General features: G+C 47.6%; 3 protein-coding genes and 1 long non-coding RNA gene across 4 annotated transcripts; 1 reads left to right on the plus strand and 3 right to left on the minus strand.

Annotated features, from left to right (window-relative positions):
- Nucleotides 1-3,573: 3,573 nt before the first annotated feature.
- Nucleotides 3,574-5,666, minus strand: LOC120709290 (xylan glycosyltransferase MUCI21-like). Its single transcript, XM_039994871.1, has one exon. It carries the CDS (start codon nucleotides 5,465-5,467, stop codon nucleotides 3,887-3,889), a length of 1,581 nt encoding a protein of 526 aa, XP_039850805.1. The 5' UTR covers nucleotides 5,468-5,666; the 3' UTR covers nucleotides 3,574-3,886.
- Nucleotides 5,667-11,430: 5,764 nt separating this feature from the next.
- On the plus strand, nucleotides 11,431-15,932 carry LOC120709291. The gene is made up of 2 exons (XR_005689634.1): nucleotides 11,431-12,218; nucleotides 13,568-15,932. It is a non-coding gene; the product is annotated as an uncharacterized LOC120709291 (long non-coding RNA).
- A 2,840-nt stretch (nucleotides 15,933-18,772) lies between these two features.
- On the minus strand, nucleotides 18,773-20,327 carry LOC120710332. Its single transcript, XM_039995958.1, has 4 exons — nucleotides 20,085-20,327; nucleotides 19,672-19,679; nucleotides 19,226-19,534; nucleotides 18,773-19,041 (listed from the first exon to the last, which is right to left on the minus strand). Exons 1-4 carry the CDS (start codon nucleotides 20,325-20,327, stop codon nucleotides 18,786-18,788), a joined length of 816 nt encoding a protein of 271 aa, XP_039851892.1. The 3' UTR covers nucleotides 18,773-18,785.
- A 185-nt stretch (nucleotides 20,328-20,512) lies between these two features.
- Nucleotides 20,513-22,832, minus strand: LOC120710333. The gene is made up of 2 exons (XM_039995960.1): nucleotides 22,285-22,832; nucleotides 20,513-21,073 (listed from the first exon to the last, which is right to left on the minus strand). The coding sequence occupies exons 1-2, from the start codon at nucleotides 22,348-22,350 to the stop codon at nucleotides 20,513-20,515; spliced, it is 627 nt and encodes a 208-aa protein (XP_039851894.1). The 5' UTR covers nucleotides 22,351-22,832.
- Between the last annotated feature and the right edge of the window lie 3,000 nt (nucleotides 22,833-25,832).

A 25,832-nucleotide genomic window follows, 5' to 3' on the forward strand; every position in this document is an offset into this window, starting at 1 on the left:
AACAGCTCAGGCGAAAAACCCAAAAATAACATTCCGGGAAGAATTTTCATTTCAAATCTACAATAGCTTTTCTACCAATTCCAAGCAAAATGGGTTGCTCTTGATTTCTAGTATCAACACAAAAATTGGCGTGATTTTTGAAGGCTTGGAAGATCAGTTTTGAAGAATGGAGTAAAGAGATAAGTTTATGTACAGAAACAGTATGTTAGGTGACTTTCTTTTTCGGACCGTCCGCTTCTCCCTCGCGGACAGTCCGCGAGAACCACCTGTGTGCGTGTCGTCTCTGCAGAGAAGTTGAGCCATATATAACCGCACGTGTCCATGCCCCATCCGACTCCCACCTCAACCAGTGCCCTCTCCCCTTCCTGTAGTCTTTCTTTTCACACAGAAGCTCCTCTCTCCCTCTTGCCCTCTAGTCTTTCTTTTCACACAGAAGCTCCTCTCTCCCTCTTGCCCTCTTCTCCACTAAACCATGGAGGAAGAACCCACCTCTCCTCACTAAATCCACCACATTCTCGCCGGAGTTCGATGGAGGACCAGCGGAGAACGACGCCGACGAGCTTCTCCACCACCTCGACCATCTCTTCCTCGCCGGAGACCTAGGAGAAGGCCATCTCCAAGCTTCTTTTTCATCTTCAAAAAAAAAACAAGGATGAACTCAAGCCGATCTACACCGACGGCGTTCTACTCCAACAAGTGGCCCTTTGCTTGTGCTCCACACGTCACCGGTGAGCTCCTCTCACTGTTCCCCTTTCTTCTTGTGCTCTCATTCAAGCTCTCTATCACATCCATGGTCTTTCAACACTTTTCACCATTGATGACTTAGACCTTCGTAGACTTCATGCATGTCAAATCTTCTAGCCAAAACAAGTTCCCCATGTCTTTAGGAACCCATAGAAACAAACCACACTCGAAATCGTTACCGGAGCCTCCGTCGGCGACCTCACCGGTGAGCCTCGGCCGACAAGCGGACGGTCCGCGAGTCGTGACCTCCTAGACCGAGGCTCTGCACAAAACACGTCCCCAGAATTTTCTACGGCGGACAGTCCGCGATTCACCCCCGGACGGTCCGCCGTCCACTTTCAAATTTTACACGGAACCGATGCGTTTCTGGAACTCATCCCGAGCTTGTACTGCGGAAGGTCCGCCCATCCGGACCGGACAGTCCGCGGGTACTGTAGCCGGAGCAAGTACAGTTTGCTGCCTTAAGTGTATAAGCATGCATCATCTTGCATAATTCGTATAAAATTGAATATAGCGCCGATTGATGTGAAACAAATTTTGTTGGTTTTGTCATGATGTTATCCACCTGTTAAAAATATGTTTGCTCCCAAAATAATTATATTATTTTCTTGGTTTATTTAATGTTTGTTAATCATATTAATTACATAATTAATTCTCTGTTAGTCCAAAAATTATGAAACTAATTTTGCTAGCTTCCTTATGATGTGTACTATCCATTAGACATGCTGTTTGGCATGAATTGTTTGTAGATTGATACAGTTTAATCCATATTTGCTTAAACCTAATTAGCTATTAAATTGCACAATAAATACATATGTGCTTCTAAAATCATGGATCCAATTTTGCTTACTTTGTTGAACCTTTATCTACTGTCTAAAATTGATATCACATTTTAACTAGTTATATAATCATATAGTTCCTAATTTGTTAATTAAGAGCTTTGCTACCTAGTTGAATGCACGCATGGTTAATTATTTTCTGCTGCTCCTAAATTCATGGAATGAACCTTGTTAGTTAGCAAAGCTCATGATATGTTGTTGATAAATGCTAGCTTTAATTAAATGTTCTTAGAAGGATGTTAATTTATATATGCGTGTTCTAAAACTAGTTTACTTGTACAACACCTAGTGAATCAATTGTGCTCATGTGAGCTATCAACCTTCTTGTTAATTAGAGATAAATATGATATGCTTCTATGGTTAGGAACCTCCATGAAATAATTTATAATAATGATGCTTTTCTTAATTAAGTATAACATGATTTTCTAGCTTTTCTTTTACATAATGATGATTATATCTTAACTAAGATGTGATGTTGCTAGACATCCTTTAATTCTTGAGTTGTCTAAAATTGAGTATGCTAGTGTATCAACTTGAATGAGCATGCTCTAATCCTTTATGTTGATAACAATCACGAACTAACTCCTATGGTTGATGCTTGATGTTGAGATGAGTTACTTACTGTTAATTTATATGATGACTAGTAATATCATAACTAGTTTTATAGTATCGTCATGTTACAACTTGTCTTGTAAAGTGTGTGTGCAAATGTGTGAGCAATTATTTTGCATCTCCACCCTATGTAATGTTTGTGTGGCCTTATTTACCTCTTTGAATTACTTGCTTTATGACCTTGAATCATGTTAGCCTTTACATCTCATGAGTCATTGCATCTCATAAGCATATGCATTAGCATCTTTCTAATTCATGCATTTTCTACTTTCTTAGAGGATGACGTTCCGGAGTGTCGCGGTTGCGGAGTACCAAGGCATGCACCTATGTATCTCAAACCTTACTTTTGAATCTTAATTTGCTATTATAAAGTATTGCTTGTGCATGGACTTAACCCTATCTAGTCATGTGATTTGTGTAGAACCCACTCGGCATGTTTCCCTTATAGCTCTAGAACAACTTATACTAGGTAAAGTATGTATGCTTAGACTTCTCGAATTGATTTGCTTAGACATGCTTAGATTACGATAGAAGTTGAGAGATGACAAGGTCACCATCACTCGCGAGCTATAGGGTGTTTGCTTAAATATACTTGAGTGGATGAGAAAGATTAAAACATGAGCAAGATATGAATGATGGATCGAGATTTGAGCAAGTGTGGTAGGGCTATGTTGGAAGTGGAATCCAAATGATTTAGACTTGCTTGAGTTGGTTAAGGACCGACGCGTCATCGCTTTGATACTTGAGTACTTTTCCGTACAAGCCACATGTTTTATAATGGGATAGTAAGCTCAGTACCATACACGCACCCTTCACTGAGCGGATTCGTGTACGTGACATTTAGCTGATTGACCGAGTCGGACACGGCAGACTAGGTTCGTCCGCGTAACCAAGATATATTGACCTACGAGTCATCACTGCTGACTGCGCGCGGACGTCGGCAGGCAGCCACTAAAGCTGTTGTGCTCGTCGTACAGCTGCTTTGCTTTGACCACGGTAACAAAAAGCTCGATTCCATTTCCATCTGAGGTTTCCTTTTCATGGTGCATTGCGGGCTTGCGGCTATTCCCTTTTCCCCCTTTGGTTTTTTTTAAACGAACCGGCAAGAGAGCTGTTCGAAATATTAAAAAGAAGGGTGTTCAACGGGCAAGAACAAAAGAGTCAGCACTGTACAGAGCTCGACCACAGGTCCCGTTGCAACAGCACCACCCCCGCCTCTGCGTGCCGTCGTCGTCGTCCACCATCTATCTATCTATCTATCTATCTCTCAGCCCTACTGTTTGTTCATCTCGCTCGCAGTCAGGTCGCAGTTGGACATGATGGAGCGCATGCACTCTCAAGTCTGCCCGGGGCGGTGAGATCAAGGAAAGATGCACACTAGTCAGCATAGTGTTCACAAGTGTTTGCTTGCGTGCAGGCAATGCATTGCACGCTAGTCATCCGCATAGTACAGTATACATGTAATTCACCCTGGACTCTTGCTCACAGGAATCGTCCACAATGCACGGTGGTCTGCGTATCCCAACACTTAACTGCTTCGTTCCTTCCAAGGCGTCGTTGCTGACGAGACGACACGTACTGCTGATCCCCAACCTCCGCTACCGCTAGTGCTCGCCGCCGGCGCTCCAGGCTCCAGCCCCACCGGAACAGCTAGCAATGTCACATCATTACCGCTGCAGCCTGCCTGCTAACTACAACTCCTGTACATGTCGCCGCCGCTGCAGCAGGGCGTGCGAGTGCAGCCTGCCCAGCGTCTCGCCGAACCTGCTCAGGTCCAGGCTCACGTTCTGCCCGCCCAGGTACACGCGCGCCACCAGGCCCCAGCCGCCCTTGTCCCGCTTCGCCCGCTCCGGGTCCGCCACCACCACGTCGCCCGCCGCGTACCTGCGCGCCAGCGAGCTCTCCTCCGCGCCCACATCGTACTGCTCGTACGCCACCCCCATCCTCGCCGCCGGCCCGCCGAAGCAGTCCCGCGCGATCGCGGACACGCCCAGCGGCGCGATCTGGGCCAGCGACGCGCGCCCGGGGCGCAGGAACAGGAACTTGGTCAGGTCCGCACCGTGCACGCCCACCAGCGTGTCGCACGCGCTCACCGACGCGTACCACGCCGACAGCGGCAGCCCGGTGGCCGTCTCCAACACGTCCACGTCGAACCCGATCGACGACGCCAGCCGCGCCACCGCCGCCTGGTTCTCGATCACGCGCGTCCCCTTGCGCGACACGATCCCGAGCCTTGGTCGTCGTCGTCTGCTGCTGCTGGTGCTCCGGCGCCCATGCTGCTTCGTCTCGTAGGCGTCGGCCAGGAGCTGGTGGAAGTCGACGATGGTCTTGTTGTCCCGGAGCCTGGCGGGGTCGACGACGAGCACGCCGTGGAAGCGGGTGCCCACGATGGCGCCGGGGAAGCAATGCGTCCGCTTGTCGTGGGCCAGGTCCACCACGCGGTGCTCCGACAGCCCGGAGATGATCTCGCCGAACGTGCCAGCCCACCACGGGTTGTACGACAGCACGCCCAGCACGACGCGCCGCCGGAGGTGCTGCGCCGTCAGCCACGACGGCAGGAACCCGTCGTTGAACGCGTGGAACAGGTTGCCGGTGTAGCCCCCCGCGGACATGACGAGGAGCGGCGCGTCGTGACGGACGTCGCACCGGTGCTCCGCCGCCGCATCCTCCTCCGGCCGCGCCACCCGGAGCCGCACCTCCGGGACCTTGGCCATGATCAGGCGCTCCCACTTGCGCGGGTAGGGCCGCACCCTCTCCTCCGTCGACGACGAGCCGTTCGGCGGCGCCTGGTGCTGCTGGTGGTCGCGCGGCGGGAACAGCAGCAGCGACAGGGACGCGGCGTCCGTGCGCACGTCGCCGGCCATGAAGCAGACGTCGGTGTGGACGCTCGAGCGGTCGCAGCAGATGGTGTGGTCGCGCATGGACGAGCACGGGGAGTCCACCTGGTTGTCAAGCACCACACGGCCACCGTCGTCTCCCGCAGTGCCGCCGACGGGCTGCTGCGGCACCGGCGATCCGCTCGACGACGACGACAGCGTCCCCTTGGATGACGAATTCGGCGTGAAGAAGCCGACGACGTCGATGCCGCCGCGCGGAGCGAGGACGAAGACGCGCGGCGCGTAGAGGAGCACGCAGAGGACGACGGAGAGCACGAAGAAGAACTGGACGAAACCCCACCTGGGCTTATTCTTGGCGGCCGCGGCGTCTTCCGCGGCGCCGAGGCCCTTGGGCACGGCCAGTTTCGAGGCCGCCATGGGCATGGCACTCGGCATCGTTAACGAGCAAGCCTTGTGCTGCTGGCCGGCGTCTCTGTCGCGCGCGTGGGGGTTTTATGGACCTGCGGCGAGACGAGTCGCACCGGGCGGCGCGGCGCAGTCGTCGACGATTTCCTGCGCCGCTAGTATCAGTTTTCCGCTTGTGCTGGCAGACGTACGTATCATTTTGGAACCTGCAGAGCCATCATCTTCTTCCAAGAAGATTTGTTTGACACGTAGGGATCGAAGATACCTAGATTGATTGACGTCTACCAAGTTCAGAAAAAAAATATGCGCCTAGCATATGCGGCATGTTGAAAAATACTGCTAATATTGTTCTAGCAGTATTAATTAATTGTTGTGGATGGATAGAATTGCGTCATTGTCTTCCACCGGCGTACGCCAAATAATTGTGTGAGATTGGTCAACAATATAATAGAATTTTTTATAGAATAGATACGATGCTTGTAAGTCACTGATTTAGTGCTGCTTATAAACATTTTCCATACAGCGTAATCCTCATGAAAGTAGATTTTACAGATTTTTTTTTATTGGTTTATGTTTCTTAAGATGAAATTTATTTATAGATTTTTTACTACCTCATGAAAGTATTTTTTTTAAGAAAAACAGAAGTAGTGCATGGGATTCTCCAAAAACGACAAGTAGTAATTTGATGAACTATGTATAGTAAGCCGCTATTAAATGTTTGCTAAACGTACTAGGTGTGGTGGTGACAGATAAGAAAAAGTGGTAGTAGCAGTTTGTGGCATATTCGTACTCAAATGACATGCAGGAAGTGGAAGGTGAAAGCATGCTGTACCTGAGAGCAGTGCCAAAGAATACAAGAGACAAATGATCGACTGCACAATAATAATAGTGCGAAGTGGAGCTAGAAATGCCGCGCGGTTGGTGCTTTGTCCCTCTCTGACTCTCTGGAGCTCATCTCTCCATGTTACCGGCCGGCTCCTTTCATCCCTTGGATCATCTTCAATGGCACTGTCTCCACTGACAACTGCAATGTCTGCAGATGCATCCTGCACGGTCAGGATTCATATATAGTACACAATAAAAGCATGCATCCTTGTGTACAATTAATAATCCATATATGTTAATAAACTTTGGCAAGATTGTTGGTTATGAAATTGAACCGGTACGGTTTGGTAGCATTTTGCCAAAGCAGACGCTAGGCTGTCTTTCAATGCTATTCCTTAATTCGTTGAGGACTTCCAAGTTCTAACTGGCTTGGTAAAACACTGTATCTGAATTGAGTTAGCTAGGCCAACAACTTGGCAGCTCATATCACCGCACCGCATCATTCTGCTTCTTCCCGGCCGTCCACCGCATGAATGAATGCGACTACTGAAAAAACTAGGTCTCAGATGCTGGCATGCATCATCGATTGAAATGGAGGCGGCCGGCCGGCTTGCGGATCGATCTACGGTAACGTTGCCGCCGAACGCTGCCTCGATCGGTCCAAAGGTTGACACATGGCCGGTCACGCACGTCATGCCCGGCTCTGAAAACCAGCCGCGCCCGCTCGCAGCTTCTTCATCCCAGTTCCAGGCAATGCAAGCTCCGTGCATCCCTCCTTGCTTAGCCGCGGCTGCGTTGCGTTTGACGCTAGCTAGGCTTATCTATCCGGTGGTTGGGTTGCACGCTCTTGGATGACTATTGGATTTGACCCGTCGCTTCGCAGCCGGTGGTTGGATTAATTATATATACTTGGTCTGGAAGGAGTACTTGGTTTATTTGACTAGCGCTGATTGACAGGTGTTTTGCAAGTTACTAGCTATTAGCAGCTCAGGTGATACTACACACTAACCGACATTGTTTGCTAACCAGGCAGCGGCCAACTGAAGCATTGCAATACCTTTCTATATATACTGGATCTAATTTGAAGCTGGAACGGATCAAAGCCGCATGCATATTTGTCTAGTGCAGTGTGGTTCACTAGTAAGCTCTAAGGCTGGACGAAAAACTCGTAACTCGCTAGCTCGCTCGACTCACTCGTTAGTAGCTCGGCTCGAGCTCGACTCGTTTTATAATGAGCCAGCTCATTTTATAACAAGCCAGCTCGCTTTATAATGAGCCAGCTCGAGCTGGCTCGCGAGCCATAACGAGCCAAGATAAATAACAAATATTGTATGAATTAGTGGAAACTATCAACGAATAATGATTGATCATGTTCATGAATGATAACATACTTATATTTTTCATTGTAAAATTCACATTATTTTATTTATTTCGCTTTAAATATGCATGTAATGTGTTTTTTTACAGATTTACGGTTATCATCTCTATGTAAATATTTTTATACTCTGGCTCGCGAGCCAAACGAGCTAGCTCGAGCCACTAACGAGCCGAGCCGAGCTAGCTTTCTGGCTTGTTTGTATAACGAGCTATAACGAGCCGAGCCATAACGAGCCGAGCTATAACGAGCCGAGCCACTAACGAGCCGAGCTGGCTTGATATCCATCCCTAGTAAGCTCATCATCGATCACGTTTTGTTCGGCTGGCTGTGGTTGATGACTGGTGCTGATTTGCTGTGAGAGAAAAATAGTACTGACTAGCTAGTGGCTGGTGCTGATTTAATACGAGAGAAAAGCCTGGTTACCATCAGGCGGCCAGCTAACAAGAAAATGATGCCACTCCTCGGGAACAATGGCTAGCAGTGCCTGTATGAACGAGCGATGTCGATCTCGCAGGCAACTGCTGTCTAGTATGCTCAGGTCACGCGACTGCTGCACACACTTTTAGCTTGCGGCCGGCAGCGATCCACATCCAAGGTCTGACGAGCATCGGCGTGCAGTGCATCACCAGACGCCCGGCAATCAGAGGGTACAGATTAAATTATTGCAAATATAAAGGCCATCGACCATAAAGCACGTCCATCAGTCTATGATTTGGGTGACGCGCGCGGTGCCGTGTTAATCCCTCTACTGCATAAAACAAGTTCATGCTGCATTTGCTCTGCTGGAGACGTTGCACCAGCCACAAATTAATTAAAGGGCCGAGGCGTTGCACTGAAGAACTTGGCACGACGTATTATACGGGTCCATCGTCTAATAATTCTGACGCGATCAGCGCTCAAATTTGGCAAGGAGACAGCAGTTAGCCAGCTATTAGCTCGTGGAAGATGACAAATCAGAGACCTGCAGAGCGGAAACCGACGCTGCAAAGTCCGTGTGTCTCTCTCAACAGTGCAAGTATCAGGCTCAGAGTGAAAGAGAAGCAATGCAAAAGTTGCTGTCGTCTACTACTTTGAGCTACTAGGTCGCAGTAGCCAGTAGCTAGCCACACATGAAAGGTACTGTCTCTCCTTCACGCGGCTCGTCTTTAATTTGTTCTTGCTCGCTGCAATGCAAGATGGACAAATAAATTTCTGTTCCAGAAAATGAATAATGGAGACATTAATCAATGCAAGCAGCTAGCGGTGGTTAAGATAGAGGCATGTGCTTGTACGCAACCTGATGAGACTAATTGATCCGATGCTTGCCAAACTGATGGCGCATCTTGTTTTGGGAGAATTGAAGAAAACGTGTCGAGGCTAGCTAAAGAGACTATGTAATTGTTCACACAAGCCATCAGAACGTTGCGCGCTCCACCCTCTAGATTACTAGCTAATCCGCTGGAGACGCTGCACCAGCCACAAACTAAAAGGGACCAGCCCATGCATTGCGCTAAACGTAAGAACCTCTGCACGATTACTACACAACAAAATTTGACTCGCCGGTCAATCTAATGCAGATTGACGCGATTAGCCCGCCGCAGTAGTGCAGTACTACCTAGCTCAGAGACCTGCAGCAGAGCGGAAACCGACGCTGCAATGCAAGCAAAGTCCGTGTGTCTCTCTCAACAGTGCAGTATCGATCAGGCACAAAGTCAAAGAGAAGCAATGCAAAAGTTGCTGTCGTCTACTACTTTGAGCTAGGTCGTAGTAGCCAGTAGCTACATATGAAAGGTACGGTCTCTCCTTCACAGCTCGGCGTTAATTTGTTCATGCTCGCTGCAACGCAAGATGGGCAAATAAATTTCTGTTCTAGAAAATGAGTAAGAGCATCTCCAGCAGACTACCAATAATACATCTCTAAAAAGTATATAATGGAGACATTAATTGTACGCTGCTTAAGATGGAGAGACTCTTACGCAACCTGATGAGGCATGTACTTGTACGCAACCTGATGAGACTTTCTGTAATTGTTCATACAAGCCATCAGATCGAACGTTGCGCGCTGGCGCTCCAGAAATTCTATTTATCACATATGCGAGACGGCGCCGATACGGCGCAGAAGAGCTCGCGCCGCACTCTTGTTCTTCCTCTTGACCTCGCGATGGTGATGGCCGCCGGATAAGGGGAGTGTCGGTACACTCAAACAGGGGTACCCTCTCCTACAAGACAAGGACGAAGGCGCTCAGGAGCGGCGACCACGGACCACGGGTCCGGACACCCGCGGACAGGTCCAGGGGCAAAGCTAGGATTGAAACATAGAGAGGGCCAATTTACTAATGCCGACAATCAGGAGGGGCCACACCTTATTAATGAGCAATATTAGCAATGAGATTAAGAGATTTTATGTGTAGTTACACCAACGTTAGGGGGGTCATGGCCCCTGCCCGCCCCCTTGTCTCCGCCCCTGGACAGGTCCCGAACCTCCGTGAGCCGGACCTGGGCCTCTACAAGTGGAAGCCGGACCTCCAACAGGCCTGAGCCTTCGGAGCTAGCCGAGGGGCCCGGACCCTACACCCTATTCGGGTAGGGGTCCGGAGCCCTCACAAGCTCCTGTGGGCGCGGCCGCCGACCCCAGGGTCTAGCACCGCCACGTGTCCCACAGGGCCGACCTCCGGACCTCCGCTCCCCGCTCGGGCAGGGGTCCGGAGCTGCCACGTCCCCCTGTGGGCGTGGCTGCCGACCCCTGGGTCCGGTGCCGCCACGTGTCCCACAGGCGCGAGTCTTCTGCCTGAAGCTGCCGCATTAAATACTGGTGGTTGAGGCATGCGCTGCCAGATTAGGGCATCGGATGCCCTCTGACGGGTTGAACAGGCGTGACATGACAACACGGTAAGCCCGCCTGTTTCCAAGGCGGCTCGTCTGTTACCGAGGCACGCAGCAGTGTCTCAGCGCCGCGCGCGTGGGCGACGAGTTATGATGGCCGGCTACTAACTGGGGCAACAGTACACGCTGCTACAGCGGACTGAGTCAGTAGTTCGGCGCTTCATCATGACCCCGACGCGCAGCTGCAGAGGCTAGACTCTACTCCGACAGGACAGCTCAAGACCATCCCTGGTCAGAAGCTACGCACGAAGGCCGACGACAAGATCTCCGGATTTGGGGCATTGAAGGCCAAAAAGTAGTTTATAATACATCGCCGAGTCCACATGTCGGGGCCCCGCTCTGTGTACGTGCTCCCCTTAGGCATATAAAAGGGAGGGCACGTACGATAGATAGAGGACAAGGTAAAAAGCTCACGAAGCTCACGGAGCTCACATATCCTCCCTCTCGGGCTCAGAGAGCACACTCTAAGCTCTGGCAATACAACTCACAGTGGATGTAGGGTATTACGCTCCGGCGGCCTGAACCACTCTAAAGCCTTGTGTACTTCTCGCATTCATTCACCTCTAGATCGAGCACTCCTTGACTGCCTCCAAGCTCATCCTACACTTAGGATTAGGCGGGTGCAATCCGCCACCCGGCTGTGGTTTTCCACACCACGACAGGGAGTATGGTTGCTGGGTCCTGGGGAGGGGGAGCGGTTGCCGCCAGCCTGGGTAGGTGATGGAGGAGGCGACGACAGTTAGGGTTTGAGATTACCAGGGTGCGAGGAGCTTCAAGGCCTCCTGCTATAGAAGATCTTTTATCCTCGCTCCTTTCTCCTTTCTCCTTCCTGCTGAACGGCCAGCCAGACTATCCACGATAGAAAAAAGATTTAGTCCGTCTGATCTACATCTTACGGTGGCTATTGTCCCTGTTAGTTCACCTACTGATGTAAAGAAAAAAAAATCTCGAAACCTCCAGCAGTCCTGATGCTCCACCCGTCGAAGGAAAGGCGGCGGCCGCCATGGCGATGCCGGCGGCGACGGACGGGCAGCTCCTGCGGCTCGACAGCTAGGAGGCTCGTGGCCGCGACGGCCCTCGCCTTCAACCATAACCGGCCCAGCACACCAGGAGGCGACCGCACCTGTAGCCGACACACCTCTCTCTTGTTTTCCCACAGATCCGGCCAGCGCTGGCAGCGGCGGCGGTGCTTCGCAGGCCCGCGCACGCCGGTAGCGGCGGCGGAGCACCGGCTCGCGCACGTAGCTGGGGCTGCAGTGCGCCGGCCCTCGCGCACCTTAGATGGCCGCGACTCCCCATCTCCTCTCCTACCGTTGCGCCGGCCTCCATCGCCGACTTCCACGTGACTGACTTCACCCTTGCCCCACCCTCGCCCCGGCCGCCGCCGCCGCCGCGTGGTCCACCTCCCTGCACCTCTCCTCCGGCAATCCGCTCAAGTCAGATCTCCGTTGCTGGCGACCTTCCTCCCCCCCCCCCCCCCCCCCCCTGCACACGCTCCCCTCATTGCTAACCGCTATGCTCCTCAATTAGGAGGTCAAACTGATCAATGGATTATTTGCTCCTCCTCTCTCCCTGCTAGGGTGAGTTGATTGCGCATATTTAGTGTTTTCCTTCTTGCTAGGTGCTAATTCCTTTTCCGTTGCCGCTCCAATTCAATGCTGCGGCATGGTTATTAGCCTTTTACGGAAGGAATCTTAAGGCTGCACTACTATATAGGTAATCCCTGGACATTTCTTTCATATTCCCTTTGTCTAACTTCACAGATAGTTCACCTGTGTACTACTATGTAATTGCTGTCGAATTTCAAAATTTTGGTATTTGAAATGCAGGATTTAGTTGTTAATTTGCTCCCTTTCAGTTTCTTTTGACTACCTTGCAGATCTTGACCTACCTTTGCATTAGCAGCTATTATTATCGAAAAATTATGTCAAGAGAGATGGCATCTCAGTAACACTGCATATTTACTTCCTCCTGAAATAGGTTCTTGCTATTCATGTGTTGCCCGTGTTAAGCAAGGTTCACATTTAATGCTATTTTGAGATGATCTGATAGTTCTGCATGTTTAGAATTGATTGGTACTCAAAATATTCGTGACATCTGAATATCTGAATATTTATCTTATAGCCAAAAGTCTGAACATTAAACATGCTGCCTCACGTATGCACCTCCAATAGGGTTGGACTGTGGGTACCATGTCCTTTGATGTTGGAGATAAATTGATTATGATGAAAGAGAACATAGGCATCTAAGCAAGCAGGTTTCCTACCTGCGCCATTGGATTCTTATTACTGATACACTGTTGTTGAATATTCCAAGCTCCTAAAGAATTGAAATGAAACTTTAAAATGAAAAAATGTATTTATATGTCCAAAAACAATCTGTTGCTATGTCCATCTTATATCCATTATGTAATATACTCACATATGCATGACATGTTCCCACTTTATCTTAATGGATCTTTTTCCTGTATCTTATGCTCAACTTAAGCTAAAAGGATTCACAACCTCAATCAAAGTCTGGTTAACCTTCCATTACCAATGCAAGTGGGATTGAGTGGAGAGTTACTTTGTAGGGTCATTTTTCTATACAAATTTTGTTCTAGGCAAAATGATTGACCTTTTTAAGTCAGGGTACATGATATGGACCTTGACTGGTGAGGTTCCACCTGAAATATCACTGAATGAAGACCACTTTTTAGCAATCCTATTGAAATTTAAATATCTGATTGTTCCTGTTGATGAAATTGTATTTTCAGTTTAACTCCAAGCAATTGCTCTGAATGTTGACCAATTTGTGAAAATTGCATAACAGGAAAAATGTTCTTTTGACAAATGCATCTACATGTTGTCGATTGTTGTTCTACCACAGACTCTAATTGGCTAAAGTAAAATTTGTCAATTGCTGTTCTACCAGACTCTAATTGGCTAAAGCAAAATTTCATATACGAAACAGAGGCCCCAATTTAGACCTACACGGCAGTTTCTTATGATCATATCCGAAGTAGTTACAAAAGTTTAAAATAGTAGTTTCTAAATGCAGTCTGATTATTTTCCATTTTGGTGCAGGTTTTCAGCATATTTTCATTTGATATGGACTATTGGAATATAACCGACCAAATGGAATATGGTGAAGTTGGTGCACTTTATCCTTCTCATCGCAGATGATAAAGTACATAAGTTTCCCCCTCTCATCTTTTCATTACTTTGGAAGCAGTTACAAATTATTATTTTGTTATATGCTATTTAATTTAGTGTAGAACAGAGTCAACTTTGAACAATTTTAAACTATTTATGAATCTTTTTTTAAAGAATGATGCCAGTAATCAAAGCAATGCTACGTAGAAACCAACAACCAACAATTTCTGTAAACTATGAGTTTTGTTTTCTTATTGTCACATCTTATTCTCACTTGGTATGTGCAGCTTAAGTTGCAACGTGACTTATCATATCGACAACACTGGTTGTGGTTTATGACATGAAGTAAGCAAGAGCATCACTTATTGTAATTGAGAAGATACAAAACTTAGACTACATCCATTTTTATCTCTTCTTCATTATAAAAATGCAATTTCAACCTAGAATACCTTTTTTTGTCGTATTTGCAACAAGGCAAGCTAATTTATGATTGATTCCTCTTTTTACTATAAATTCGGATAGCTATTCTTAGCAGATATCATGTGTAAATATTAATACAACTGCAAGTGATAGAACTCCTAACCAGTAACTCTTATGTTTCGTTGTAATATTGGGTTACATTTGTACTCCTTAATGCTTGTACTACATCTGCTAATTGGATCCTCAATACTTAGGCTGCAACTGTTGCCTGGGCTGTTTTGCACAAACTGAGGCCCGTTACGAGCTTATCTGGTTACAAATCTCAGTGCAGTCATATTTCAGACTACAGAAATTATTAGGCATTCATTTGCTCCTTTTAGTTTTTTTTTGTCATTGATTCGCTTCTCCCAGATTTATCTTACATATTTAAGGAGCTGCTAATAATGGATGATTATTTACTATCCATGATTTTCCATAAATTGTTTCACGTCTCATGTGTAGAGATATGACTTTATAAAGCTAATAATACTATCATTATATTACTAAAATAACTGCAAAGGCCCTACCCAACAAATGGCATTCAGGAAGAAAATGGCCCATCTTCTACATATTTACTTATAGAGGAGGTTATTAGCCACCTTGATTTCACCAACAACAATATGGACTATTATACTTTGGTTGTCTGTACCAAGCCTGCGAGGATCTTTTAGTTTAGGAGCCAAAAACTCCTTTATACTGCAATTGCTAATGCCCTATGCTTTATATTGTGCTTTAATGGTTTATAAGGCTTGGAATGCTTGCAAGCAACTTTTCGATTCAAATGCTGCCAGAAAATTTCTTCGCAGCATAGTATACTTCTTAATTTTAGATCAAGGAGCAATGTGCTTCCACTATTTGATGCCAGAAAACAGAAGCAGAATCATGTCACATCCTATAATATTAACAGAATTAACTCTACCACAGTGCTAATTCTGAACTCCTGTCTTGTGATTGTGATCCATACAAGCACGTTATTTTTAAACAGCTCCTGAGTATAATCAAACTATCTTAGTTTGTATCTTATAATTAGTCTGGAAGAGGGATATGAAGTTTTGGATGCAGGGTAGGAGTAGGCTGAATGGAATATCTCAAGGAATTGCAGCACACACTGGTTTATTCTTATGATCCCTGCACCTATGCAAAGCTTGGCACTTGTAGATGTGAAGATTGTGCTTTGCTATTATAGGTTTATTCGATCACATGTCACGGTGTTTGATGGATACTTAATTATCCATCCATGCATATTTATTAAGATTGTGCTGGTGTCTAGTTTGTGTAATTCAGCAGTTTTCAAATTTAGTCATATTTAGATCAAATTGGTAATGGTACTTGAGAAGAAAAATATAGCTATATGATTCTCTGTATTCCTGCCAAAAGATGCCAGCCCATCACTTTGTAGTTTTTTTATACAATGGCTTGTACCAATTAGTTCATAGTTAACTCAGATGTAACTTGTAAGTAGCACAAGGGGCACCCAATGCATAAAATCTGCTGCTATAAATCCTGCACAATGTTAGACTTCCAGTATTGAGTTTACTGGACTCGAGTAGTGCTGAGTTGCAATTAGAAGATTAGAATTTTGTTCATGACAAATTCTTAATCTTGTTCATTATTTCCTAAGACATGTTAACTATGAACTATGCAGGTTGCAGTGACAATGGAGCTAATATTGTGCAGAGAAGGAATAAAAAGGCTACTTTTGTTGTTGTGATCTTGAGGACATGTTGTAGTTGCACCAATAATTTTTTGTATCGATTCATGTATATCTGCAATTTGATTGAGACAATGCATGTGTCTAACAGAGGCAAACCATGGTAATCCAAGCTCTTTTTTCAAATAGCGCTTTCGAACAAACTGATTAATGTTTCAACCTGGTCACCTGGGTGAACAAACTGGTTTCAACCTGCCGTGGGAGTTTGGGAGAGGATCATCCCAATCTGCTTTTAATTCGAGTGCTCCTACAGTCCTACTCGGGCCTGGGCGGCGCCTAGTTTATACTCCATGTAGGCATGTAGCTGCCTCTGTTACCCAGGAGGTAAGCACGCTGCACGCCACTGACATCCAGGAAGCCCAGTGACCGCCATGTAATCCTTTCTCCAGTTCACGCTGGAGACAATGAGAACCTCCGAAAAGAACTCTGGCTCTGACTTCTCCGGAGGAGTTGGAACCGTTTTGAAAAATATTTGGCAAAACAGCTTCACTTATTGGAGCTTCACCTATTGGATTGATGTAGTAAAGTGGCTAAATTACCCTTTTGTATTTTTATTTTTTCTTGTTTTTCCTTCTTATTTTTCCCTCTCCTTTTCTTTTTCTTGTTTTCTTTTTTTTTCCTCCTCTCCTCCTTATCCATTCGGACCATTCCCCTCCTCTCCTCTCCTCCAGCTTCCTCTCCTCCTCATCTCCTTCTCCACGATGCCGGACACCTCGAACCCCGCCTCGACCGCGACCTCCCTCCGCCACCGGCCTTCTCCACATCGTCGGCCGCCTCGCCCCCCTGCCTCCCGCCACCGCCGTCCTCCTTCCTTCTGGGCCAGGCGAAGCGGACCTTCTTGTGGTGGTGCAGCACGCCACCGTGACATTTGTTGCTCTGCCAGTCCCGCCCGCCTCCGCGCGTGCCGTTCCTCGCTCCCTCTGTCTGCTTCCCTCGCGAAGACAAGTGTGCCCATAGACAGGAGGAGCCGCATGGAGCCACCTTTTCCGGCTCCACCTCGCGTGTGGAAGCCGCGAGGGGCTCCAGATGCGACTCCAGACGTGGAGCTGTTGCGATTTCTACCGTTTGGCAGGTCAGCCGGAGCCCTACCAAACAAACCCTAAGCGGCAACTCAACTAACTTTATCCACGCCCTGACGATGACCATGGAGAACCATGATTCTCGACTAATTAATCATTTATTAAGGTGGAAAGCATGCAAGGTTTTTACATGTTTGTGATTACAAAGAAACAAGAAAATAATAAACATAGCACTTAACATCAGTAGACTATAGGGACTTGGGGGGTTCCACAAGCTACACGCACGCCTCAAAGCAAACTACTCCCTCCGTCCCAAATCATTCTTGTCGGTACCTCTGGATTAGGGTACCCCCTCTTGCTGTGTCAAGACTCGTAGTTATCCGTAACTACGCCCAAAGGAGCTGAGCAACCGGACCCCTGGGGTCTGACTCCATCTCACCGGACCAACGGTCTCGGACCCGCACCCCGCTCGGGACCGGGTCCGGTATCACCACTTGTCCCGGAGAAGGAAGCACTCAGAAAAAACAGCCGGGGCCCCGGACCTCCCACGGGGTCCCAGACCCCCATATACTAACCGGACCCCTCGGCAGGGAGGGAACAGACACCCCGCCTGGGGGGTCCGAGGCCGCCACGTGTCCGCAGACGCAGATACGCGCGCGGCTGCCAAGCTTCCTCAGGAAGACTTGGCCACCTACCGCATTCAATGCGGGAGGCGTTAAGAGCGCTCTGCCACAGCAGAGCCCAAGGAGACTTTCGCCAGGCTGTACTGTTGACCGCACGTTACCAAGGTACACTGTACAGCCACTGGCGCCACTCACGCCACGCACGCCAGTTTGCTACACCAGGTAGACACGACAACTCGGCGACGGAGTATCATAACGCCTACACGGAGACCCAACAGTCTACGCCGCAACCTACACTGCCTCAACGGGCGCCTCGCCGATGAGACAGGAGAAGACCCCCCCTCGGCCAGAGAGTCTACAGGACGATGAAGTGTATCCGGCAAGAGATCCTCCATCACTGTAGCACCACTACTGTCTAGTAAAATATACATCCTTGTTTGGCCCACCTGTCGGGGTCCGACGCCTGTGTACGCGTCCTCCTTGCTCTATAAAAGGGAGACACCCGTTAGAGGAAGGCTCAAGTCAAGAAAGAGACTTGGGGGCAGAGGATAGACTCATTCATTCCTAGTGCAATACACCACACAGTGGATGTAGGGTATTACGCTCCGGCGGCCTGAACCACTCTAAATCTGTGTGTTCTTGCGTTCTTGCCCCGGAAGTTAGATCGGCCTAATAGCTTAGCACTTCCCCGAGTACTCCCACTCGGGGAATAGGCGAGTGCGTTCCGCCACCCGGCTGTGGGTACCCCCAAAAGCCCACGACAATTCTAGAATTTAAAATTTATATATCTCAAAAAATTATCTTTCTTACCCTATTTAAAAAATGCTCGTGCTGTGGGTACCGGCCGAAACCGGAACCGGTCCGGACCGGTTTGACCGGTCAAACCGGACCGGTTCCCACCGGTAAGGTTAACCCTGGTAGGGCCGTAGGGGAAGGTTTACTCTTTGCTGAGCTTGGCCGTCGAATCCAACTGTTTTCATTTGATTACATTTGCACTCTAGCTCCTGGAATGCTGAATGCTGAAGACACCTGCAGCAACCACCCATCAGATGAAGGTGTACTCAACGATCTAGGAGTTCAGCCATGCTTTTTGTTGCTAGAAATATAAACTGAGTATGATCTTTGGAAATTTCTGAGTTTTGCAGGATTTGGTGTAGTTGTGCTAACCAAATTGTTACACATAGAGGTTTTCCCTTGTCTTTCTCCAGAGAGTCGCTGAAGTTACCACAGGCACTGGAAGTGAGAAATTGTTTGTACTGTGTTCTGGATTTAATGTTCTGACAAAAAGCAGGTTTATTCCGGTGAATGCAGATACATCAAAATGGAAACCAATGCCTTTACCATTGCTTGGGGGAAATTTTATCATCAGGGTCCAATAAACCTGAGTCCTCTGAAATATCATCAGAAGCATTTTCTGGAGACCCTTGATGATCAACACATTCAAGTGATACTCTTGCCTCTGTAACAAGCTTTCTAGCTTCTATAAGTGATGCTTGAGCAAAAGGGCTCATTGCTGCAGCAGTTTCCAGGGCATCAGCAGCCTTTTCTGCTTCTGCAATCAGTGATCTTGCAGTAAAGAATTTAAGCAGCAGTTATTTATCAGGAAAAGAGAGAAAATTAAACAGACAAGAATGAAATGGCATATGACAAGAATGTTCATGCCAATAAAAATAGTAATCAAACTTCTATTGCCGATGCATGTGGAATGAGAAATAAAATTTGCATATGGCATCAAAGCCATTTCTGAAAGAAAATACATGAAAAAGTATTTCTGGGCTCAGGAGTTTTTGGTGCTTGTCTGTTACCTCTTGGCCTTGGCATTGATCTCCTTTTTTGGAGATACCCCAACCACTCTTGCTGCATTTGGTCAGTCAAGATTTTATATGAATTCCATTGGAGGCTAACCTCACCAGCAAAGCCTTTTCTAGCTGCATCAGCTACCATGTCCCTCCACTCCACAAAGCAGCCATCCTGCACCATTAATCTCTGCATACGCAAACTCCAGCCTCGCTTCACCCCCAAGCATATGAACAGATTCAATAATGCAGATTCAGATTGTAATGACAATACATTTTCTGAAACAAAGCTGTGAAATCATTCATCTCAGCACTAGTAGTTCAGATACATTTTCTGAAACTCACACACACTGAACCCACAAGAATGCAGTTCAGATACAGTTACAGTTATGCATCAATGGCTTCAGTATGCATCAACAGAGATCACTTGAACACCTGCAAAATTCAGAAACAACACCATAGCAGGAAAAAAGAAATACCTGCAAACCTTCATTTTCCAGTACAACAACAACAACAACAACAACAACAACAATAACAAAGCCTTTTGTCCCAAGCGAGTTGGGGTAGGCTAAACCTTCATTTTCCAGTAATTGTTTAAAATCAGCTAAATAGTCTGGGAAGCTGAATACATCATCGAGCTGAATACATATGACTCTAGTGCGATAGATAACTATAGTGTATTTGAATAGTAGAGTTGGCTAGTACATTACAGCACAAATAATTCAGATAGCATGCTGATAGCATTTTTTGATGCTCAAGCACTAGTATGACACCTGCACCTTGACTCAAGCACTAGTATGACACCTGCACCTTGACTCAAGCACTAGTAGCATCACCTACACTAGCAGTGTCACCTACACTAGCACTCGCTGCCTTAGCGAACTGAGCTCTCTTGGCCATCAGGTAAGCTTTTTGATGCTCGTCCATGTTGCTCATGTCACAGAACATGATCTTCTGCTCTTGCTCCCATTGTAGACGCCGCTCCTCGATGTCTAGCTTGCGTTGTTCGATCATCACATCCTTTTCCCACCTTTTCTTCTTCAACTTCACTTCCTCGGCCTTCATTGCCATCAGGTTCCCCATCATATTCTTGTACTTGTCACCTCCTTCGTTTCTTTTCAGCTTCTCCTTGGACTGCTTTTGCCCCGGAGGTCGGCCTTTCTTCGCAGGAGATTGGGCTCCGTCACCTTGTTGAGTTCCTACCGAGAAGTTGATCTCTTTTGACTTACTTGGCCTCTTGTCAGCTTTTGCGAACTTTTCTGTATGTCTCACCTCGAGCCAGCAATGGAAGAATGTGAAGCTTTTTTTCCTGGGAAGCTTTGACATATCTTACTTGTGCTTCCAAGATCTGAAACAAAGATCAAGGGATGGTTAGTTATATGTACCAATAACAAAGAACTAAATGAAAGAACAAATGTACGAGTAACTACATGTTCTTGATAAGGCACGCCGCTTGGGTGACGCCGCTCAACTTCCTCATAGTACGATTGGAATCTCATGCACTCCTTTATTATGACCCCGCAGCGATGCTCGAGAGAATTAGCAGTCCGATCGGAGTGGAAGCTCCTGAAGTTGTGGAAATGTGCGGTGATCCTCTCCCAGTACGTTTCGCTTGACTGGTCAGTCCCAACGATAGCGTCATTGCTGATACTGATCCAAGACTTGCAAAGCTGGATATCTTCTTCTTGACTGTAGTTGCTGCCCCGCTTGGATGCTCCTTTCCCACCACTACTTGGAGTGGCATCTGGCTGCATCGAAAGTTCCAAATCGCCATCCACATCCTGGGTCATTAGATCTGTGTAGTAATGTGAATTTGAGCCCCTTGGATCCTGCAAAACACAAGAGACATGTTAGATGATACAGTGAATAAAATATTAGGATGATTTAGGTCAGAACATAATAATTAATAAAGTTCAACTAGTGGACTCAGAACACACTAATATGGCAAGGTAGTTTTTGAAACCATTGACACAAACAGATGAAAGTTAACTCGCTAAGTTCGATTGTGATTCCTATGAATACAAAAATCAGTCTACCTACACTCACAGTTACTTAACAGAATCTTCTCCTTGCACATTCTTCTGCCTGTAATTCTAAATTTCAAGGTAAAACTGCACAAAAACGAAATAAAATTCAGAGCAACTGCAGCTCTAGGAAATAAACCAAAATAAAAACGTAATAACTGCAGCAAGCCAGACACTAGTAAATTCAAAATAAAAACGTAATAACTTCAGCAAGCCAGACACTAATAAATTCAAAATAACACATGAATCGGCCCCTTTTTCTTGTTCTGCACACTCCAATTTTGTTTGAAAATCTACTCAGTGTTTTAATTTTGTCATGATCAATGAAGTGTTTTAATTTTTCTGACTATAGTCTGAACCTCACAAGATAATAGTCTGAATGTTGGCAGCAAGGGACTGAATATTGGTTTGGCATAGTCTGAATGTTGTCATTTACAATGTTAGAGTGCATTCTAGCTGTTTAGGTTGTCAGACTTCCTGTTATATTTGATAAGTCAAAAGGGACCATCTTGGCTTCTGCATCTAGCCTGAAAAAATATCATTTCAATTCACAAACTACAGGAGGATGTTGTGTGCCAAGGAAACAGCTACATCCAAAAAAATTCTTGGTGATAGACTGTTTCAGTGGTACAGTGCTAACTAAGAATATCATTGAGAAGCTACCCATGCGCTGCTATAAACTGGAATTTGTTAGACTTAATTACACTGAACCTGAGAAAACTTGTTGCCTGCAATTCCCTACTGTTCTGAACTATGAAATCAGGAATGAACTGCTCACGTGCTCCTCTAGCAACACTGAAACTGTTTCATTTAAAACTGAAACATTATGATCACAGCTGAATACTGAATACCTACAAATAGTCGCATAGTACAGCTCATGCTACCACTACTTGAGCCATTTAGTACTAGACAGAAATTGGATTAACATCTTGGATTAACATCTTCCAATGGCACATTTATTCAGATATATGAAGTAGAATGACATAACTGAGCAAGAAATTGGGGAAAATACATACATCTGCCGAGCAGTCCAGTGTCGAATCAAAGATCGGCTCCGAGGTGCCGGCGGCATCGTATTCCATCACTGCTGGGGATGATGACGTGCTGCGGGTGTCCCAGCAGGTGGTGGCACCGAGTGGTGGTGAAGCAGGTTCTTTGAAGGTCGCCGTGAGAGGGTTGTGTCGAGGAGCATCACCAGGATAGAGCAGTTCTTGGCGGCGAGGCAGGACGGAGTTGGGCACTTCTTGGCGACGAGGAAAGCCAGAGTTGGGCACTTCTTGGCGACGAGGAAGGCCGGAGTTGGAAGGATTGACAGTAGGGACCGGCGCGAAGAAGGTTCGACGACGGGTCTTCGCCGGGTACCCGCCATTGGCAGTGGAGGGCGCACGCCGCCGGAGGTGCCTCCATGAGATCCGGAAGGCCTCTGCTCCATGTCGGCAAGATGGCGGGGTGGTGGAGGCGGCACTGGCCGTACCTTACGTGAACGAGGCGGCGGCTGCTCCATGCTGCTGCTCGTGTCGGCCGCTGCGCTGTGACCGAGCTCCGGGGATGGCCGAGGCTGACAGGATGTGCCTGCGCGCCGCGGCGCTCACACTTCACAACGACGAGGGCGTCAGGGACAAGCCGGTCTCGCCGCGGATCTGGGCTTGCCGGACCGGAAGGCGGAACTTGGCGGATGTGGGCTCGCCGGTCTCGCCGCTGCGCCTGCACCCGGCTGCGGCCACACCGTCGTCCTCGTCCTCGTCGGCCGGGTCCGCTAAGTCGTAGGCGCCGGGCAATGCGGCTGCGGCGGCCGTGGGGAGAGGCGGCGGCCGGGTGGAGGCGTGCCGGGCCGGTGGGGTGGCGGCCGGCGCACCGGCGGGGCGGGGCGGAGAGGTGATGGGACAAGGGCGGCGGGGTGGAGGAGTGCCGGGCCAAGGGCGGCGCGCCTGCGGAGCGACGCGAGGAGGCGTCGGGGGAGGGCAGAGCGAGATGGGAGGGAGGAACGGGCCTTCCTTTTCCTAGGGGCCTGTCACGTCACTGTAGTTTGACAGCCCATCTAATCTAAAATGAGAGCCCATTTAGAGACTCTGCTGGAGTTGAAATTCCTCCTAAACTCCTAAAAAATAGATTAGGAGCCCAAATGAGGGCTTGGGCTGGAGTTGCTCTTAGACATCAGGTTTAGGCAAATCGCCTGATACAAGATGCGCTACAAACTCAGGGGCCTGGCTCCAAAACATAGCGGAGCCAGAGCCCATAACACACGCTCCATGTGTGGCTAGGCCAGCTGCCACTTTATTACAACTTCAAGAACAGACAGAGATAAAACATGAAGAAAATTCAGATCGCCTAAAATCTCTTATCTGTCTAACTATGCAACCAATTGGACTCCTATCAATCTGCTAAGAATTCAGGCCCCTCGCGAGGAGGGTTACATCGGTTTACAAGATAATATTAATCATAACCAGCTGTGCTGCAAGCTGGAGACCCTTGTAAGCAGCAATTGCTTCTGAAGCTGCATAGCTGATACTCCCAGCTCCGGCTGCCAACACATCTCCACTTGTATCACGTATCACAGCTCCGCACCCTCCTGTTCTAGTATGTGAGTAAAAAGCACCATCAACATTGATCTTGTATGTATGTCATTCGGAGGTGGCTTCCAAGCACCAATTAATGTCATGGGCATAATTTGATTGGATGTCTTGAGAATCCGCTGGGAAGGGAACCATCGAACTGCGAGTGAGCAGAGAGGGTGGGAGTCCACCCACAACCTACTCCCGTTTCAACGACCAACCACATATCCTTCCGAGTTGCGTGTGCGCCCTCCTTCTTCCTCCTCTTCCTTCCTTCCATCGATCGCATTCGCATGCATCCTGGTCCTGGTCCTCGTCCGAGCTGCTGCCGCTGACTTTGACGATCGCTTTAACGCGCTTCCGCTGCCAAAGAATGAGATGACGCCGCCGCACACGTCAGGTGGCCAACACAAAAAGTCAGAGGAGAGGAGGTAGCCGATAGCCGTGGCGGCACGATCCGCACCATCTCCTCCTCCGTCGTCACACACCTCGCCGTCGTCCAAGCCAAAATTTGGACGGACACATCCCTCTCATCAAGTCATCACTGATGATGCGATGCTTAATTTCCTTCCCTTCCCTTCCCAAGTCACTGATTCCCGGTGGTTGGGGTTGCGGCTCATATCCATATCCATCAGGGGCAGTTTACGGTCGCTGCCCATGTGCTTCCTCCTCATGTTTCACAATTTAGGGAGATAGAACTTTGTCAAACCTGTATGCACCAGCCTTCTAATTTCTTCTTCTTTTTAACTTTTTTTGGATTTATAAAAATAAATATACTACGGAGCAACTTTTCTACCCAAAAATGATCAAGCAAGATGAAGAGCAAAATGCAGTCCAAAGTCCCCTCAGAAAACGATGATGCATTCCGATGGACATGTAAGCAAGCTGATGACAGATGAGCATATCCGTTTGCAAGGAAAAGATAGACACACATAGCAGCCAAATAGTAGTCTCGTGCTTGCAAAGTGGTGGCTTCAGGACTGAACTTTTGGAGGAGGATGCTGAAAGTGAAAGCTTTGGCGAGAACAGAAGAATCCCACCTGACAGTACAGATGAGCAAAGCCGTGTGGCGAGAACAGAGGAATCCCACCTGAAAGTCTGAAACCCTTTATCGTGCTCCCAAGCGATTCAGTCCGCTACTTTTCAGCGAGTCTAACTAGCAAATCGTCATTCTCTTTCGTCCCCGCCGGAGCTCGCAAGACTTGTCACCTCTGCATCTGCATGCTCGTGGATTGTTGCCAACCACCCCCACTGTATTGTAATCGCAAGAGATTTTGTTCTCACCAACCTTTAGGATTTCCCAGCCGCCGACCAAGACTTTTGACAATGCTTTTGCACTGACTGTTTCGCCGCGACTATTCCGGAAACATGAGGCTCTCTCTCTCTCTCTCGGTCTTTTATGGTGGTGCCTGGTAAACCATGCATCGTTTTTCTGTGGATGAAGACACATCACTGGAGTAGGAATGCGCTTAGCGGAAATATAGTTAGCAAAAGACTGGAATTAGTCAGTCAAGACTTGCAAATAATTATCTCAAGAAACGTCTTCTGGTGGTTGTCTCCAGCATCCTCCTGCTCGTTTGTTGGAACTTATGGAAGCATCGCAACGAGGTGATCTTCATAGGTGAGCCCCTACGCGCGGCTATGGCAGGCATGCCGTGCGGACGCGAGAGATTGGTGCTGCAGAGATGCCCCATACGTTTAAAAAAAATCACCATACGTAGACCCTTTAGACCTTTTCTGTGAGAAACCCGACTAATCGAGTCATCGTCCATTGATCAACTTAATTAGAGAGAACCAACCCCGGTAGTCCTTGGAATATGTCATGAGCACCGTCCAAGATTTAAACACACTCCACGAGCACAACAGTAATACCATTACATAGGCACGTCCAACACACGAGATTATATTACAAAGCGGTTCAAAATTTAATACAACAAGTCTTCAGAGTTTTTGCAGCGGAAAATTCTACTACTAGCACTCCATACATATCACAAAATAAGAAGGTAACATTA

Source organism: Panicum virgatum, chromosome 5K (genome assembly GCF_016808335.1).
Source record: "Panicum virgatum strain AP13 chromosome 5K, P.virgatum_v5, whole genome shotgun sequence".
Classification (NCBI taxonomy): Eukaryota; Viridiplantae; Streptophyta; class Magnoliopsida; order Poales; family Poaceae; genus Panicum; species Panicum virgatum.

Bases quoted from the DNA above. Each gene is read 5' to 3' on its own strand.
- LOC120709290 (XM_039994871.1), bottom strand. From the start codon at position 5,467: ATGCCGAGTGCCATGCCCATGGCGGCCTCGAAACTGGCCGTGCCCAAG.
- LOC120710332 (XM_039995958.1), bottom strand. From the start codon at position 20,327: ATGGGGAACCTGATGGCAATGAAGGCCGAGGAAGTGAAGTTGAAGAAG. The intron at 19,042-19,225 runs GCCCAGAAATAC...TCCTGATAAATA, and splicing joins CAAGCACCAAAAACTCCTGA to ACTGCTGCTTAAATTCTTTA.
- LOC120710333 (XM_039995960.1), bottom strand. From the start codon at position 22,350: ATGGAATACGATGCCGCCGGCACCTCGGAGCCGATCTTTGATTCGACA. The intron at 21,074-22,284 runs GTATGTATTTTC...TGTGTTTTGCAG, and splicing joins CACTGGACTGCTCGGCAGAT to GATCCAAGGGGCTCAAATTC.